Source organism: Dendrobates tinctorius, unplaced genomic scaffold, assembly GCF_039654945.1.
Source record: "Dendrobates tinctorius isolate UK_male_01 unplaced genomic scaffold, ASM3965494v1 ptg000039l, whole genome shotgun sequence".
Classification (NCBI taxonomy): domain Eukaryota; kingdom Metazoa; phylum Chordata; class Amphibia; order Anura; family Dendrobatidae; genus Dendrobates; species Dendrobates tinctorius.
Genome location: NW_027361707.1, coordinates 17,667,912 through 17,684,866, shown reverse-complemented (window position 1 = coordinate 17,684,866; position 16,955 = coordinate 17,667,912). Strand labels below are relative to the sequence as shown.

At 45.6% G+C, this 16,955-nt stretch overlaps 1 protein-coding gene across 8 annotated transcripts in view; it reads left to right on the top strand.

The window, feature by feature from the left end:
* The window catches only part of JAKMIP1 (janus kinase and microtubule interacting protein 1), a 200,140-nt gene that overhangs the window by 107,509 nt on the left and 75,676 nt on the right, over positions 1–16,955 (top strand). For all 8 annotated transcript variants that reach the window (XM_073574508.1, XM_073574507.1, XM_073574505.1 and 5 more), the window contains exon 8: positions 1,799–1,858. In XM_073574508.1, coding sequence (XP_073430609.1) covers positions 1,799–1,858 — 60 coding nt within the window. The remainder of the gene's footprint in view (positions 1–1,798; positions 1,859–16,955) is intronic.

Sequence of the window (16,955 nt, the reverse complement as noted above, 5' to 3'; positions counted from 1 at the left end):
TCTGGCCGAGGACATCAGGCATAGCACATCTGGAAGAGGTCGTCAGACACAGGACATCAGGCCGTGGTCATCAGGCTTCGGACGGGAGGCCACGGTTATCAGGCTCTGGTCATCTGGCAACGACCTAGAAAGGAACCCCAGCGGTCTGGTGCAAACCCTGCAGGTTGGACTGGAACCGGCAGGGAATTGCACCGAATCCCCAGCTGAGCACAGAGTGGCAGAAACTCAGCGGACACACCGGACTCCTACTTCTAAGATGAACCCAGGTTAAATCATAGCAAGTCAGGTAGCAAAGAGTCACAGTCACTGGGCACAGGGTTCAAGACACGGAGGGACCTCAGGAACATCCCACAGAGGACACAGTTCAGACAGGGTCAGGTAAAGGAGCAGGTCCAGAATTCAGGGAACAAGACACCACATAGACGGGCCTGGATATGCAGCCTCCAGGAAGGGTGATCTGGGTATTACTTCCCCCAGAGCAGTCGAAGAAACAAGACACAAGTCAGACAGGGTCGGGTGCAGGAACAAATCCAGGATTCAGGAAACAAGACACAGGTGCAAGGCAAGACTCCACACATAAACACAGGGACCAGGATATTATGCCTCCTAGGAGGGCGGACAAGGGCCAGCATATTCTGCCTCCTGGCAGGCGGCAAAACACAGTTCACACAGGGACAAGAGCAACAGCTCCCCCCAGAACTGATCACAATCAGAGCCGGAGCTGAACACATATACTCACATGGCTAGGTTCAGGAACTTAATGCCCAGCTCAACGCCCCACAGGACAGGGAACTTTTATATAGAAGCTGCCTCACAGCGATAGGCTGGAGCAGCAATTGTAGCCCACACCCATTCCTCATAAAAGCAAAGGAGGTGTGGCCGCGCGCACCCTAAGCAAAACCAGACAGAAATCAGGAATGCAAAGGACACCTGGCGAGAGCTGCAAGCCTGATCACACGTGGTAAGTCATACACCATGCAGAGGACCTATTAACCCATGGATAGCTTTTCACAACGGCAGCCAGGGACCGCACCAGCGGGTGGTCATGCAAATCAGCGGAGCCACGCACGCATGTACGGCTACGCAGCGGGGCAGGTAACTGAGCAGCATCCATAACGGTAACAGACAACAGTATCCCTGCTAATTAGGAGGAGAGGAGCAAAGGGTTAATGCAGACATGCAGGGTAACTCCGGGGAAACAAAGTACAAACACACCGGCGTTACAGTAAGTCTGGTCACTACGTTTTCTAATGCTTTGTTTTGCACCACAGAGGTAGATACAGCTAAATCCCCTCAAACAGAAGCCATATACTGTAGATCCATCTAGAATTGTGAGCAGAATGCCAGAGAACCATCGGTACAAATCTGAGGCACAGGAGAGGCTAGACTGTGCCCTGCGCAGCAGCAGCATGCATGTCACAGGCATTGTGAAATCTCCAGTGCGCAGCATGAAGGGTGGAGATGGCCCACTGGCTAGCCTTATGTTACGGGTAGCAGCCTGGAAAAGACTGTGACAATAGCAAAACATACCAGACAATGCAGATTTGTGGTTTTCACCATGTGTTTTCTTGGATTCCTGGATCAGTAAAGGCACGCTCAGTTAGATATTTAATGGTTTAGAAAAATGTCAGTAGTGATATCGGATGTTGTTGTAATTTTACGTTAGAAGCTGTACTTTTCTTTTGAAGTTTTTCTCCAAGGTGAAATGATGACTCCCATGATGATTTCACATGGTCCTGTTTTTCTCTTTGTGCCAATTTACTACACATCTATTTTACATTGCTTTCTTTGTCTTTAGGAGAAAGAGCGGATGCTGCGTTTCAAAAAGCCGAAAAGAAAAAGCTTAAAGCACCCAAAGGTATTTTTTTCATTAATTGTTTTAAATGTGTAAAATACAACAATAGATTGTCAACCTTATTTTTTTTTGTCCTCCGCATGGTCTAAAAAAAAAAAAAATCTTCACTCATTCACCGATTCTTCCTCCATAGTGCTGCCTGGATTTCACATAGACCTCATTGTTATCCTTTGCTGGATGTATTGCTTATTACAGTAGCGCCTGCAAGGTTAACCCTTTAATGACAAAGCCATTTTGCAGCCTAATGACCGGGCCAATTTTTACAATTCTGACCACTGTCCCTTTATGAGGTAATAACTCTAGAATGCTACCATGGATCCCGGTGATTCTGAGAATGTTTTTTCGTGACATATTGTACTTCATGTTAGTTATGAAAAAAACAGAAATATGGCGAAAATTTTGAAAACTTGGCAATTTTCAAACTCTTAATTTTTATGCCCTTAAATCAGAGAGATACTGTATGTCACAAAAAATACTTAATACGTACCATTTCCCACATGTTTACTTTACATCAGCACCATTTTGGAACCAAAATTTTTTTTTTTGTTAGGAAGTTATAAGGGTTAAAAGTTGACCAGCGATTTCTCATTTTTACAACAAAATTTACAAAACCAGGTCACTTTGAGGGGTTTATGTGGCAGAAACTACCTAAAAGTGACACCATTCTAAAAATTGCACCCCTCAACGTGCTTCACAGGAAGCAATGTGGAAGGAATAAAATTAACGTTTAACTTTTTTTTTTTTTTTTACAAACATTTTGTTGCGTGTGCAGAGCCCCTGATGTGCCTAAACAGTAGAAACCCCCCTACAAGTGTCCCCATTTTGTAAACTAGACCCCCCCAAGGAGCTCATCTAGATGTGTGGTGAGCACATTGAACCACCAAGTGCTTCACAGAAGTTTATAACACAGAGCCGTGAAAATAAAAAATCATTTTTTTTGTACAAAAGTGATTTTTTTTTATCCCTCAATTTTTTTTTATTTTCCCAAGGGTAACAGGAGAAATTAGACCTCCATGGTGTGCAATTTGTCCTGAATATGCTGATGCCCCATATCTTGGGGTAAACCACTGTTTTGGCACACGTCGGGGCTCAGAAGGGAGGGAGCACCATTTGACTTTTTGAACGCAAAATTGGCTGGAATCAATGGTGGTGCCATGTCGCGTTTGGAGACCCCTTGATGTGCCTAAATAGTAGAAACCCCTCAATTCTAGCTCCAACCCTAACCCCAACACTCCCCTAACCCTAGTTCCAACCCTAACCCTAGTTCCAACCCTAATTCTAACCCTAATGGAAAAATGAAAATAAATATATTTTCTTTCATTATATTTCCCTAACTAAGGGGGGTTATTTACAATTTTTTTATTTTGATCACTGTGATTATCACAGTGACCAAAATGTTAGTTCAGTGAATGAATGGAATCTACCAGCTGGCAGATTCGGCGGGCGCACTGCGCATGCGCCCACCATTTTCTTCCAAGAAGAAGATGGCGCCCACCAGAGGAGGCAGGAGGGCCCGAGGACCACCGGGGGGGGGGGATCGGGGACCCTATTTTTCTCTCCTCTGATGTGGGATCACATCGGAGGAGAGAGAAAGTTAATGCAAAATTGCGGCTTTTTTTTTTTTTTTTGTGGTCGCCGTTATAATGTTAATAACGGCGATCGCAAAAGTGGGGTCAGTGAAAACCGACCCGAATCATGTTCTCTGGGGTCTCGGCTACCCCTGGCAGCCGAGATCCAGGAGGAAATCCGACTCTGGGGGGTCGCTTACACTTTTTCCACAACGCCGTGAACTCACGGCGCTGTGGTTTAAGTACCCTTAACTACCACTGTTAAAAGGCGTATTGGTGGTCGTTAAGGGGTTAAAGAGGACCCTAACATTTTTGTTAAGAATTAGATAGAAGCATCCATTCTTTTGCATGGACTGTATTTGTTTTTACAGCTCAGCTACATTCTCAAGAATCAAGTTTAAATTGCAATACAAATCACAGTTCCTGGACAAGAATGCTGCTGTTTCTGAGTTGAACAAGGGACGAACATTCATTTCTATAATCCTGGATAAAATAATGGAAAATCATATTAAAAAAAAATCCTTTAACCTCTTTCCATTATATGATGTACTGGTGTGTGATATGTCTGGGCCCCTGATGAGAGCTGAAAGTTGTTAATCACACCCAGATCTACTGTGCTCCAGCACATGTCATCACTCTGCAGTGAGGAGAGCACACTGTCTATACTTGTCTTACACTGAGCATGTCCTGAGCTATTGTTGGGGAAGGGGGGGGGGGCGTGATCTTTTTTTTCTTCTGTTGTGCCTGCTTAAGATTGGTCAATATCAGAAATAGGAAGAAGTACACGCCCCCAGTGAAAGCTCTCTGGTAATGCCCACTTGAGATTAAAAAAAATAACTGTTTACGTGCCAAGTAATTGCTAATATCTCTGCAACAAAGAGGTAAAATTCTCTAACGGATGAATTAATGCATTAGCAGCGTGCGAACCATGGTTTCTGTTCCACAGGCCCATCAGCTCTTGCGCGATCGTAGACCCTCTCACCTGCCACGTCTGTTCTTTCTTGAGAACCATAGTGTGGCTGGGCTTCCATGATTTTTCCTATATACCGTACTTGCAGTGCTGCGGTATTGCAATATATAGAACTAGCAGTTGGACAATAGCAGGTTCAAGTCCTCTAAGTGGATTAACCAAAGTGAAAAGTAAAAAAAAAAAGTCATAAAAATCCTAGTCATCCTGTTTTCCCCAATTAAAAATAAATGCAAAATGTTTTTTTACTTGATTTCCAAATCTGTAAAAGTCCAATCTAGTAAAATATTACATTAACCCATTGGTAAATGGAGTAATGAGAAAAAAAAAATTGAAATTGAAAAACAACAAATTTTTTTTCCATGGTACATGACGGCACCACGAGAGAGGGGATCCGCCCTACGAGGACAGGAAACCTTCAAGATAAAAGGGGCGGCTCCTCTCTCCGCATCAGTTGGTTTCCTGTCCTCGACGGGGAACCCTCAAGATGAAAGCCTCTTTGAAGATTCCGAAGAAGAGGATGCCTGGGTCGGGTGATTAATGGCAGGCATGGGTCTGCTACACCCGACGCCGGGTACCGGTAGTCGCCTCGGGGGCCATATATGCCTATGTCCCCCCTGAGCGAAGGCATGGCCACAGCCGGTAGGGCAGATGCCCAGGTGAAGCGGGTACCTTGGCGGATGGACCCTCCAAGATGTCAGAGGTCCAGGGAGGCCACTGGTAGTGTTCCCTCCCTGTTGACATACAGTGGCCATGCAGCCCAGGAGACACATCGGTGCCCGGGCAGAGAGCTCCTCGGAGGCCACAGACTGTGTACCCTCCCTGTTGAACACCAGACACCGGACCCCGCAGCCCGAGATCTGTAATTCTACAAGCAGAGAATAGCGAGGCATGAGGTATACCTGCAAGTCAGGAAGGGGTCCACCGTGCAGGTAAAGGATGTCTGGGGGTCCCGAAATACAAGCGCTCACCCTGCCCGGGTTCGTATGGCTGCACCGGGAGGCGCGCCGCCTGGGAGCGCGCATAATGGCCGATGACCCGGAAGTGGTTGCGGCGACCCGGAAGTAGAGCGGCGCGCACAGCACCGCGGGGCCTGGGAGAAGAGAAGGTGTGCACGGTCCCGGGGGGGGCGCAGAGGCATGAGGCACGCACGCGCGCGCGTCCACACAGCAAGCGCGGCAGGTGCGAGACCAGTTGGTCTAAAAAAAAAAAAAGAAGGGTGCTATTTAAGATCGCCAGAAAAGGCGAGCAGGCGTCACAGCACCAATTTTGAGTGGAAGTGACTGCTTGCAGCCATAAGCAGCATAATGGAGAGCCCTTCGCCAGAGCATGTGCAACCACGCCAGGAGGCAAAAGAGAGGCGGTCGTGCTCAGAGGAGAAAGCAAAGACACGCCGCAGCAGTAGTGTGAGCCACTCTGGCAGCGCACGGGCGGGTCGTCACCGCAGGAAAGAGGGGTCCATAGTCTCGCTGGGAGACAGTGAAAGGACCAGCCAACCCTCCAGATCCGGTACCCGTTCTATGAAGCGTCCGAGTGGTGAGTGAACTTCGAGAAAGTCCAGTAATCTAATGTCTGTTCTCTTTCTCTCTTCTCCTCTCTTTCCCTCTCCTCCTCCTCTTATATACATTGGCGGGGTGGAGTATAGGAGGTCCCTAAGAAATGTAGAGGAAAATCAAAAAATAAACAATGTGCCTTATGTAAAAGTCCCGTAGAAGCAGCCTGGAACAAAAAGTTATGCCAGGAGTGCATTAACCAGACCATAGCAGAGGAAACGCCCTCATTTTCGGATAGTCTGAGGACCATAATTCAGACAGAAGTTTCCAAATCAGTAAGAGCATTACAAGCTGTAGATACAGAGAGGAAAACTAGGAGATCAAGCCCCTCAGGGGTCTCTCAACAAGACTCTACAGGGTCAGAGGACGACTCAAATAAGTCACAGTATTCAGGAAGTAGCTCGGATGGGGAAGATACGTTTCCAGTAGAATCTACGGATGAACTCATTAAAGCAGTTAGATCTACCATGGGGCTAGTAGAAGAGCGGACAAAAAAGACAGCCCAAGATCTCATGTTCAGTGGACTGCAAAAGAAAAAACGTAAGACCTTCCCTGTTAATGACCAACTAAAGGCACTCATAAAACGCGAATGGGAAAAGCCAGAAAGGAAGTCCCAGATAACGAATTCCCTAAAGAGGAGGTACCCCTTTGAGGAAGAGGCATCCTCATCCTGGGATAGAGCCCCCAAAATTGATGTAGCAATATCAAAGGTCGCCAGAAAATCTTCCCTACCCTTTGAGGACCTGGGGTTTCTAAAAAAGCCGCTGGACCGAAAGGCGGATAATTGCCTTAAGGCAGCCTGGGAGACCTCGGCGGGCGCACTAAGACCCGCCATCGCAGCCACTTGCGTAGCTAGGTCCCTAAAGATATGGACAGACAACTTGGAAGATCAATTAGAACAAGGAGTTCCCAGAGAAACGATTCTGGAATCATTGCCGGCTATTAGAGCAGCGGCGGACTTTCTCGCAGAGGCGTCAGCAGATTCGGCAAGACTAGCGTCAAAGTCAGCAGCCTTAACCAATGTAGGACGGCGTGCGGTATGGCTTAAATGCTGGCCGGGGGACACCCAGGCAAAAATGAGACTTTGTTCTCTACCATGTGAAGGAAATTTCTTATTCGGTCCGGCGTTGGATGAAGTATTGGAAAAAGCGAGTGATACAAAAAAGAATTTTCCGAAACAACCATTTCAAGCCTTTCGGCGCTCCTTTCAGAGGGGCCGAAAATTCAGAAGGCAACAATTTAAAGATCGTGACAGAAACAATTCTGACAAGCGATACAGAGGAGGGAGAGGCTTCTATTTCAGTAAGCCCCCTAGAGAAGCCAAAAAACCCGCCCAGTGACGGTCCTTCTCAGGTGGGGGGAAGGCTCTCTCACTTCCTCCCAGCCTGGGAAAGGATCTCATCCAGCACCTGGATCCGACAGATAGTAGGGTCAGGTCTGGAGTTAAAATTCCACCACTGGCCACCACAAAAATTCATTCAAACTCCGGTACAATTATCTCAAGAAAGGCAAAAGAGTTTGGAAGAGGAGGTATTATCACTTGTACAAAAACTCGTACTGGAAGTAGTTCCAGAAAAAGAAAAGAAGGAAGGCTTTTACTCCCCCCTATTTCTCATAAAGAAACCGGACGATTCCTGGAGGACAATTGTAAATCTAAAAGGCCTCAACAAGTATCTAGTAGTCCCATCATTCAAGATGGAGACGATAAGGTCTACAGTGAAACTCCTCTTCCCTCGGTGTTACATGTCGGTCCTGGATCTCAAGGATGCTTACTACCATGTCCCGATCCGGCAACAAGACCGCAAATATCTCAGGGTGGCAGTCCACATAAAATCTCAGTGGCATCACTTTCAGTACAAAGCTCTACCCTTTGGGGTAGCAACAGCCCCCCGGGTCTTCACTAAATTAATTGCGGAGGTCACGGCACACCTCAGAGAAAAAGATGCTCTAGTAATACCATATCTGGACGACTTCTTGATAGTGGGGAAAGATTTCGCTCACTGTCAGGAACAAGTCAAGGTAGTGATAGAGACTCTTCAGACTCTGGGTTGGCAACTGAACTTCAAAAAATCCAGGTTGGAGCCAACGATGGTCCAGAATTTTTTAGGCCTAACAATAGACTCGGTAATACAGGAGTGTCGCCTCCCAGAGGAGAAAGAAGGAAAAATCAAAAACCTAATCAGAACAACATTAGGAAAGCCAACAATGACTCTGAGGAAAGCCATGTCAGTGTTAGGGTCCCTAACCTCCTGCATACCAGCAGTAAGATGGGCTCAATTTCACACAAGGGAGCTTCAGTGGTACGTGTTACAAAGCGATCTGACGCTTCAAGGGCAGTTAGAACAGAAGCTCACCATCCCGGATCCTGTACTCCAGTCACTAAAATGGTGGTTACAGATAGAGTCCTCTCCGAGGGGAGTCCCCTGGACATATGCAGCCTCCAGAGTAGTCACGACAGATGCCAGTCCCTGGGGCTGGGGAGCCCATCTAGACACCCTATGGCTCCAAGATACTTGGGCTCGGGGGGAAAAAGATCTATCCTCAAACGAGTGGGAGCTACTAGCCATCGAAAGAGCGCTGGAAGGATTACTTACACGCCTGAGAGGACATCATGTGAAAGTCCTATCGGACAATTGTACAGCAGTCGCATATGTGAACCATCAGGGGGGCACCCGTTCTCGGTCGTTAATGGAAATAGCAGGGAGAATCCTAACTCTGGCGGAACATCAGTTTCTCTCATTATCGGCCCTGCATATCCGAGGCGCGGACAACCTGAAGGCGGACTTTCTGAGCAGGAACCACTTAAAGCAAGGCGAATGGTGCCTAAAAGAGTCCATTTTTCAACAAATTGTGCAGAGGTGGGGAAAACCCATAATAGATCTCTTCGCCTCAAAAGCCAACAGAAAAGTTCAAAAATTCTGCTCCCTAAGGCCAGCAGACATGCCACTGGCGGTAGACGCCTTCAGAATAGAATGGACATCAGGTCTCCTGTACGCCTTCCCTCCGATATGCCTTATTCCATTAGTCCTGAAAAAGATCAGGGAGGACCAAGCCAGGGTAATCATGATAGCTCCCTTTGGCCAAAAAGGACGTGGTTCTATTGGTTGAGAGTGATGTCAGTGACAGATCCATGGGTGCTCCCAGAGGACCACGATCTCCTAACACAGGGTCCCTTCAATCATCCTCCGAATTCCAGGCTGCATTTGACAGCCTGGAATTTGAAAGGTCACTGTTAAAGAAGAAAGGTTTTTCAGCAAGGTTGATTACCACCCTAATCAGTAGCAGAAAGCCAGTGACTACAAAAATATACGGGAGAATATGGAGAAAATTTTTGTCCACCTCAGGCCCAATACAGGACGGGGAAGTACCTGTGAGGGCAGTGCTAGAGTTTCTACAAAGAGGTTTAGACTTGGGCTTAGCGGTCAGCACCCTGAAAGTACACGTTTCAGCCCTGGCAGCATTATTCAACTATGACTTGGCAAGCGATAGATGGGTCGCCAGATTTATCCGGGCCTGTACTAGAGCTGACTCTGTCCCATCTCCTAAACCTCCTCCCTGGGATCTAAATTTAGTCCTATCATCCCTAACGGAAAGTCCATTTGAACCAATAAACGCAACATCAGATAAAGTGTTAACTTTAAAAACAGCCTTGTTAGTGGCACTCACGTCGGCACATAGGGTTGGGGACTTACACGCACTATCAGCAGACCCACCATACACCCAGGTTATGGACGATAGAGTCGTGTTAAGATTAGATCCAGCATACCTCCCTAAGGTAGTATCGAAATTCCACAGAGCTCAGGAAATAATCTTGCCATCCTTTTGTCCTAACCCCGGTAATAAAAAGGAAGAGAGATTACATTGCTTAGACGTTAGGAGATGTATCCTACAGTATTTAGAGGTGACAAAACCATGGAGGAAACAGAGGGCCTTATTTGTCTCATATCAGGGGGTAAGGAAGGGCCTTAAAGCCTCTAAGCAAACTATAGCTAGATGGGTGAGAGAGGCCATCATAGTAGCATATAGTAGTGCAGGCAGGGATGTTCCAGAGGGCCTAAAAGCCCACTCCACGAGAGCCATGGCAACGTCCTGGGCGGAGAGAGCGGACGCCTCCATCGACCAAATCTGTAAGGCGGCCACTTGGTCCTCTCCATCTACCTTTTTCAGACATTACAGATTAGACCTATCTGCTGCCTCTGATCTCACATTTGGGAGAAGAGTGTTACAGGCAGTGATCCCCCCCCTAAAGAGAATACAAATCTCTGTAACTCTCTCGTGGTGCCGTCATGTACCATGGAAAAACACGGGTATTACATACCTGGTAATGTGTTTTTTCATGAGACATGACGGCACCCTTATATTCCCGCCCTATTTGATCACGTCATTAGTTGGGTGTTTGGTTGGTATTATACACTCCCTTGGTGTTGGAAATTTAGCAGTGTAAAATAGATATTATTTATGTGTGCACTAACCTGCGGAGATCCTCTCGTGCTCTGTAAAACAACTGATGCGGAGAGAGGAGCCGCCCCTTTTATCTTGAAGGTTTCCTGTCCTCGTAGGGCGGATCCCCTCTCTCGTGGTGCCGTCATGTCTCATGAAAAAACACATTACCAGGTATGTAATACCCGTGTTTTTCAATCGCTGCATCTCTGAAAAATATGCCATTGGTGACAATCCAATGCACAAAAATTTTACGAATAAAAATTTCCTCTCGAGGTACAAAAGACAAGGTCTAACAGACCTCCTTCAACCAAAAGTTGAAAATAGTGCAGGTCTTGAAAAATGGTGACTACTGCAATATTGAAATACAATGTAAAAATAACAGTAAGCCCCCATACAGTCCTATATCCCAAAAAATGAAAATGTTATGGGTCTCGGGAAAAATGGCGACACCAGCAAACATTTATTTTTGTTTTCACAAACTTCCGATTATATTTTTTTCACCACTGAAATAAAAAAAATTATACATGTTTGATATCTGCGTAATTGTACTGACTGGGGAATCATACTTACTGTATAGTTAACATGATAAATGAAGAAAAACTATTTTTGGAATTTTCTTCCTACTTTTCAGTTCATCAATTAATAAAATGAATGGAGTCGTTCAAAAATACAATTCCCCCCCCCCCAAAAAAAAAAAAAAAATAGAAAAACGGAAAGTAGTCATGTCTGATTTGTATAGAGCTTATGTGCTTTACGTCTTGAAAGGCGGCATTCTGAGATGTTTTGTAGTGCGTGACGAAGAAGAGAGAATCGAAGTTTCAGGCTTTGAAAACTCAGGCCGTTCTTTGGGCATATGACTGCATATAATTTAAGCCTAGTCTGAACAGGTCGCCGGTTGTGTTGAAATTACATGCGCCACCTTTACGTGCTCTTCATGCAAGTGTGAAACTTATGGAAATTTTACATTTTTTTTTTTTTTCTCCTGAGAATATATTTTGCTTGTGTTGTAATATGTATATTATCCCGAATCATGATTTGTAGACATGACTAGATTTTATTGGGCCTCGTCGGAGGGAATGAGAGCCACCCTCCATCTATACCGACTTTCCACTTATAATTGCGTTGTAACCAATATCATAAGATGTCATAGGTTATCTGTAAATTATTTGATAAGAAATAGTCTACAGTGTTTAATGATTGTCTCCAAAGTCACCTGGACCAGAACTTGTCTTCTTCTGGACCTTTAGAGCCCGGTGGCCAACAGAGGATCTAAAGGTGCTATGGTGGGACACTGCAACCCTGTTTGGGATCCTGCACCATTGACTTCTCTTTTTCATGATATTAGTATATTGTGGCTTCTATAAAATACCGGTAATGCCCTGATGGAGGTGCCATTTCTTCATTATGTAAGACAACCGTCCATCAAAACTCAAAAATCACTTAACGCTGCAGAGAAAACTCTAACCACCAGCCCAAATTGGAGTAAAGATGTGGGTGATGATGTTCCTAGATAGGTGCTCAACAACAACAAAAGTATTCCACAAAGGCCAGAACAATATGTATGTAATAAGAAAATATATTACCACAAAATTATATGTCAAAAAAATGAATACTAATGATTTTTTTTATTATCTATATTTATTTATTATTGGGCTAGTGCAATGTTGAATACTGATTGTGACGCAACAGCGATCTCACCAGCGAGATCGCTGTGTGTGACACTGACCAGCGACCGGCCCCACTGCCGGGTATCGCTGATCGTCCTGGAATGGCCAGGACATTTTTTTGATCGCTAGTCTCCCGCTGGCCAGCACGCATCGCTGTGTGTGACAGGTGGGAGACCAGCGATCAGCGCACTGGTAACTAGGGTAAATGCAGGGTTTCTAAGCAGTGCGCATCACTTAGAAACCCTCTGTGTACCTTAGTTACCAGCGCGCTGATGCAGGGAGCTGGTAACCAAGGTACCCATCGGGTTTCTAAGTGACGCGCGCCGCTTAGAAACCCGATGTATACCTTAGTTACCAGCTCCCTGCATCAGCGCGCTGATAACTAACGTACACAGCGATGCTGCGCGCTCGGCGTCGCTGGTGCTGATCGCTGGTGAAGCTGCCTGTTTGACAGCTCACCAGTGATCATGTAGCGACACACCAGCGATCCTGACAAGTTGATATCGTTGTCGGAATCGCTGGTGAGTCGCTATGTGTGATGGGGCCCTTACTTGTAACTACTTTTCTGATCAGTCTGAATCACAGTCAATTCTTTGAAGTATATGTTAAAAAACTCGTAGCAGAAAGTTGTTCCGTACACATATGTATATTTTCACTATGTCTCTTCATAAAAAGTGGGAAATTCATCATTGCTCACTTGATGTTCAAGCAGTGGGAGATCTGTTGCAAAACATCACATAGGAAAACTGAGACTTCTGTAAGTACATCACATAGGAGACAAAGACTACTGTATACATCACACATGAGACACACTGAGACTTGTATATACATCACATAGGAGACACCAAAGGTAGTCTATAAACATCATTGAAGAAGAGACTGCTTTATTTATGTCACATAGGATATACAGAGACTGCTGTATATATGTCACGTAGGATACACCGAGACTGCTGTCTATACATCACATAGGATATACTAAGACTGCAGTATATACATCATAGTATACACTGAGAGTACGGTATATACATCATATTCTGTTTAAATGTGGAAAAAATTTACGCAGAAATTTCAGGCATACATAAAATCACTACAGTGTAACTGGGGTGCATTTGACCCAACATTTTGCAACTTGATGAATGAATGCAAACATCTGGAAAATAAAAAAAATATACCCACAATGGCTAGCATGTAGAGAAAAACATGTGGACATATATAAAATGGAATTAAAAAAACGACCGCAAATTAAAAGAATTTATTGAAAGTCACCAAAAACTAGACCAAAAAGGCACAAATGCAATAATGAATCAGGCCCGTTGTTTCTGCTTGTGTTTCCCTTCTGCTTGGGAAGCCGCACAGTAGGCTTAATTAGCTCTATTGGCAGAGATTAATTGCTCCATGTTTTTCCTATTCATTACAGTAATTAGATACAGAAACATTTGAGCAGTTAGGAAGTATGTTTAGAAAAGTGAGCACGCATTTCCTTACACAATGTGGCCACAAGGGGACGTGCTTTTTACAGTTCACATAAATATATAAATTGCAAAATCATTGCAATAACTTTTTTTTTTTTTTTTTGTGGTCTGAATGTCAGTAAGACAAAAAACAAGATGTTTTGGATTAATGTCATGGATCAAATTAGCCCTTTAAGCAAATCAGCGAGTCCATGAAAAAACAGCACATGGATTAGTCAGGTGTCATCCAATTGCTGTCCGGGTAATAAAAGCTCGGAAAATTGCCTGTTCCATATGTAAGATGCTCATGAAGAGTTAAACTTGCAACTGCTTAGTAAGGACAAAAATACTATAAAATCATTTTTTTTTTTTTTTTAAATTGTGTGGCTGGAACCTGCGTAGGATTTCTCTCATTAGACAAGTTCCAACATAACGATGGGCAAAATGAGCAGGATTGATTTAAAAAAGAAAAACACCAAGGTTACTTACCGGTAGCCGGTTTTTCCGGAGCCCATGACGGCACACATGAGAGAGGGGATCCGCCCAGTCAGGACAGGAACCCTACTGAAGATAAAAGGGAGGTACCTCTCCCTCGCTTCAGTTGGTTTACAGAGCATGACCATGCGTACCATGTGTACTAACCCCCCGGGTTAGTACACATGGTAAAACTATCACCACATTATATCTAACTAAAAAAACACCCAAACTAAAGTGCACACCAAAGGAGTGAAAAGGGGGGGAATATACAGGTGCCGTCATGGGCTCCGGAAAAACCGGCTACCGGTAAGTAACCTTGGTGTTTTCCCGTCTCCCATGACGGCACACATGAGAGACTTTTGTAGAATAAGACACCTTAGGGAGGGACCACCGCTTGCAGCACCCTTCTACCAAAGGTTAGGTCAGTAGAGGAAGACAGATCAAGTCGGTAGTGTTTAAAAAAAGGTGGAAGGTGAGGACCAAGTAGCGGCTTTACAAATTTGCTCAATCGATACCTCAGCCTTCTCTGCCCAGGAGGTAGCCACGACTCTGGTGGAGTGAGCCTTGATGCCTTCTGGAACCGGAGCGCCACTTGCGGAGTAGGATAACATAATGGCCTCCCTGATCCATCTGGCAATGGTACTTTTAGCTACCCCGTGCCCCTTTCTACTACCCTGAAAGGCTACAAAAAGGGACTGATCTTTCCTCCACTGACTAGTTATTGACATATATTGTATTATGGCTCTTCTTACATCTAATGTATGGAACTTTTGCTCCCCCGGGTTTCTGGGATTGTTACAGAACGACGGCAAGGAGATCTCCTGAGTCCTATGAAACTTTTGGACTACCTTGGGGAGATAGGCCGGGTCTGGTCTTAGAACCACTCGGTCATCCAAGATCTGTGTATAAGGAGGACATATAGACAGAGCTTGTAGGTCGCTGACTCTTCGGGCTGACGTTAAGGCTACCAGTAAGACCGTTTTAAGTGTAAGTAGCTTTGGTGACAGCTCTAGTAGTGGTTCGAAGGGATCTTTGGTTAAAGCCTCCAAAACTAGGTTCAGGTCCCAGGGTGGTATCTTTGGGATAATGACCGGCCTTGACCTGCCACAGGACTTAATGAACCGGGACACCCACCTATTGGCTGCTAAATTGCAGTTATATAGGGCCCCCAAAGCTGAGACTTGAACTTTGAGTGTGTTAGTGGCTAACCCCAGTTGCAGCCCTGACTGTAAGAACTCTAGGATAGGTCCCACTGGAGCTACATCCCCTAAAGGTTCCCCCAGGAAGTCTAGGAACTTTTTCCACGTTCTACCGTAGATTTGGGATGTTATTGGTTTCCTACTTTTCAACAGGGTGGAGACTAACCCTGGAGAGAATCCCTGGCGACTCAGTAGCGCCCTCTCAAATTCCAGGCTGCTAGATGGAAGCCCTTCACCTGAGAGTGGACCACTGGTCCCTGGGAAAGCAGGTCTGGAATCTCTGGTAGTATCCATGGATCTGTCACTGTCATGAGCCTCAGAAGGGAGAACCAAGGCCTTCTCGGCCAAAAAGGAGCTATAAGAATTATTCTTGCCCGATCCTCCCTGATTTTCCTGACCACTACTGGGATCATTGTTATCGGGGGAAATGCATAGGCCAGGATGAACTTCCAGGGTATTTGTAGGGCATCTACTGCGAAGGGGTTTTCCCTTGGATTTAGCGAGCAGAACTTCCTGACCTTCCGGTTGTGTGCGGTAGCGAACAGGTCTATTTCTGGTCTGCCCCAAGTCTGAACTATTTGTTGGAAGACTCGGGGGTTTAGGGACCATTCCCCTTGTCTTAGATGCCTGCGACTCAGGAAGTCTGCTTGTATATTTTCTGCCCCCTTTATGTGCAATGCTGTGATGGATAACAGATGTTGTTCTGCTAGCTGGAAGAGTAGATCTGATATTTGCATGAGGCCCCGAGATCTCGTTCCCCCCTGATGATTGATGTAGGCTACTACTGCCTGATTGTCCGTCATGACCCGGGTGTGGCGGCCCTGAAGTAAGGGAAGGAAATGTTTCACGGCTTTTTCCACTGCCCATAGTTCTTTTACATTTGAATTCTGATCGCTTTCTAGTGAGGACCAGGTCCCCTGTATTGTATGGGATCTCAGGTGTGCTCCCCACCCCGTGGCACTCGCGTCTGTCGTAATGATGTCCTCGACTGGTTTTTGCCACGGGACACCAGCTGTTAGATTCTTTTCTACAGTCCACCAGAGCAGGGAATCTCTTACAGCCACTGAGAGACATAGTTTGCCTTCTAAATGCCCTTTTAATTGTTTCTGCGCTGACAGGACTTCCCACTGTAGTTGCCTTAAGTGGTACTGCGCCCATGTTACAGCGGGTATACATGATGTCAGTGAGCCTAAAAGGGACATTGCGTTCCTCAGTGTCATATTTGGTCTTTGTATTGCTGTGCGAGCTCGGCCTCTTATCTTGGTCACTTTGCTCTCTGGTAGGAGGCAGCGTTGTTGCTCGGAGTCCAATATCAACCCTAGGAAGGATTGCTTTTACTGGGGTTATCCTTGACTTGGGGATGTTTACTATCCATCCTAGTCCTACTAGAGTTGCTATTACTTCCTTCACTTGAAGTGTGCAGTGGGATTCCGACCTCCCTATTACCAGAAAGTCGTCTAAGTATGGGACGATCACTATGTCCCTGGATCGCAGAAAATACATTACTTCGGCCATCACTTTGGTGAATACCCTGGGGGCTGTAGACAGGCCAAACGGAAGGGCTGCGTATTGGTAGTGTCTCACCTGCCCCTGGATATAGAGCGCTACTCTCAAATATCTCTGATACTCCCGATGGATTGGGATGTGATAGTAGGCATCTTTTAAGTCTATCACTGCCATGAGGCAATGCTGGAACAGGATCTTTGTGGCTGTGTTGATTGACTCCATTTTGAAGGAGCAATTGTCTATCCACTGATTGAGTCTCCTCAGGTTGA